The sequence below is a fragment of the Malurus melanocephalus genome, unplaced genomic scaffold, assembly GCF_030028575.1.
Source record: "Malurus melanocephalus ecotype Western Australia unplaced genomic scaffold, MMel_1.1 scaffold_3698, whole genome shotgun sequence".
In the NCBI taxonomy this organism is placed as follows: Eukaryota; Metazoa; Chordata; class Aves; order Passeriformes; family Maluridae; genus Malurus; species Malurus melanocephalus.
Window position 1 is genome coordinate 2,242 of NW_026626930.1, and position 2,200 is coordinate 4,441.

Sequence of the window (2,200 nt, forward strand, 5' to 3'; positions counted from 1 at the left end):
GGGTGGCTGGGCGGTGGCCAGTGGCCATGGCCTGCAGTCACCCCTAGTGGCCAGGGTGGGTGGCTGGTGGCCAGGCCAGTGGCCAGGCTGGTTGCCGGGCTGGTGGCCATGGCCTGTGGTCACCCCTAGTGGCCAGAGTGGGTGGCCAGTGGCCAGGGCTGTGGTCACCTCTTGCTGTTGGGGCGGGTGGCCAGTGGCCAGTGTCCGGGCCTGTGGTCAGCCCTAGTCACTGGTGGCCGGGGCGGTGACCAGGGCAGTGGCCAGGGCGATGGCTGGTAGCCAGGCTAGTGTCTGGGCTCACGAGTTGCCGGTGGCCAGTGGCCGGTGACCATGGTCAGCCCTAATCACCGGGGTGGTGGCCGGTGGTCTGGCCCATGTCCAGTGTCCGGCCCATGGCCACCCCTAGTCACTGGGATGGGTGGCCAGTGTCCAGACCGGTGTCCGGGCCCATGGCCTGCAGTGACCCCTCTTTGCCTGTGTCTGGGCCAGTGTCTGGTGCCCGGTGCCCATGTCCATCCGGTGCCCGGCCAGTGTCCAGTGTCCATCGCTACTCTCCGGCCATGCACTGGAACCGGTTTTTGTAGAAGAACAGCCGCTGTTTGAGGCGCAGGCTGCCCAGTTCCCAATGTCCATTGCCCAATACCCATGTCCATCCATGACTGGTGCCCATTGCCCGGTTCCTGTGTCCATCCCGTGTCCATCGCTACTCTCCGGCCATGCACTGGAGCCGGTTTTTGTAGAAGAACAGCCGCTGTTTGAGGCGCAGGCTGACCGGTACCTGATGCCCAGTGTCCATCCATGCCCATTGCCTGGTGCCAATGTCCATCCTGTGCCAATACCCAGTGTCCGGCCAGTTCCAGTGTCCATCCCGTGTCCATCCCTACTCTCCGGCCATGCACTGCAGCCGGTTTTTGTAGAAGAACAGCTGCTGTTTGAGGTGCAGGCTGCCCAGTACCCAGTGTCCATTCGGTACCCAATGTCCAGTGCCCAGTGTCCATCCAGTGTCCGGCCGGTGTCCAGTGTCCATCGCTACTCTCCGGCCATGCACTGGAGGCGGTTTTTGTAGAAGAACAGCCGCGGTTTGAGGCGCAGGCTGACCGGTGCCCGGTGTCCATCCAGTGCCCGGTTCCCAATGTCCATTCAGTACCCAGTGTCCATCCATGCCCAGTGTCCATCCAGTGCCCAGTGCCCAGTGTCCGGCCGGTTCCCGTGTCCATCCCTACTCTCCGGCCATGCACTGCAGCCGGTTTTTGTAGAAGAACAGCCGCTGTTTGAGGTGCAGGCTGCCCGGTACCCAGTGTCCATCCATGCCCAGTGTCCATCCTGTGCCAATACCCAGTGTCCGGCCAGTCCCAGTGTCCATCGCTACTCTCCGGCCATGCACTGGAGCCGGTTTTTGTAGAAGAACAGCCGCTGTTTGAGGCGCAGGCTGACCGGTACCCAGTGTCCATCCAGTGCCCGGTGCCCAATGTCCAGCCGGTGCCCAGTGCCTAGTGCCCAGTGTCCGGCCGGTTCCAGTGTCCATCGCTACTCTCCGGCCATGCACTGGAGCCGGTTTTTGTAGAAGAACAGCCGCTGTTTGAGGCGCAGGCTGACTGGTACCCAGTGTCCATCCAGTGCCCGGTACCCAATGTCCATCCAGTGCCCAGTGTCCATCCAGCCACGCCCAGTGTCCAGTGTCCATTCCTACTCTCCGGCCATGCACTGGAGGCGGTTTTTGTAGAAGAACAGCCGCTGTTTGAGGCGCAGGCTGCTGTCGCGGGTGCCGGGGTAGCGGTACCGGTTGTACTGGCGCTCGCCCTCCGATCGCCGCCAGGGCAGGGCCAGTTTGGACGCGTGGTCGATGACCACGTCCTCGCACGAGCCCACGTGCAGCGCCCCCAGACCGTCGATGAAGAATTCTGGGGGGACGAACGGGGCGGCGCCCCAAAAAAATACCGGCTCGGAGCTGCCCTCACCCCATCCCGGGGATGGGATCACCCCAAAAATATGGAGGGTGGGGTTGGGGGTGGGGGGGATAGCGGTGTGCCCTGTTCACCAGTCTGACCTCATTGTGGGGACCCCAAAATCCCATCCCCATCCCCACTCTGACCCCCTGACCCCATTGTAGGGACCCCAAAATCCCATCCCCCATCCCCCCCTGACCCCACTATGGGGGACCCCAAAATCCCCCTTCGAGCTCATTTTGGGGAACCCGGCA

At 63.0% G+C, this 2,200-nt stretch overlaps 1 protein-coding gene across 1 annotated transcript; it reads right to left on the bottom strand.

Annotated features, from left to right (window-relative positions):
* Positions 1 to 1,669: 1,669 nt before the first annotated feature.
* Positions 1,670 to 2,030, bottom strand: LOC130588188 (beta-1,4 N-acetylgalactosaminyltransferase 1-like; the record flags this gene model as incomplete). The annotated part of the gene is made up of 1 exon (XM_057389142.1): positions 1,670 to 2,030. A coding segment is annotated over one exon (344 nt), but the record flags the coding sequence as incomplete, so codon positions are not given.
* Positions 2,031 to 2,200: the final 170 nt, after the last annotated feature.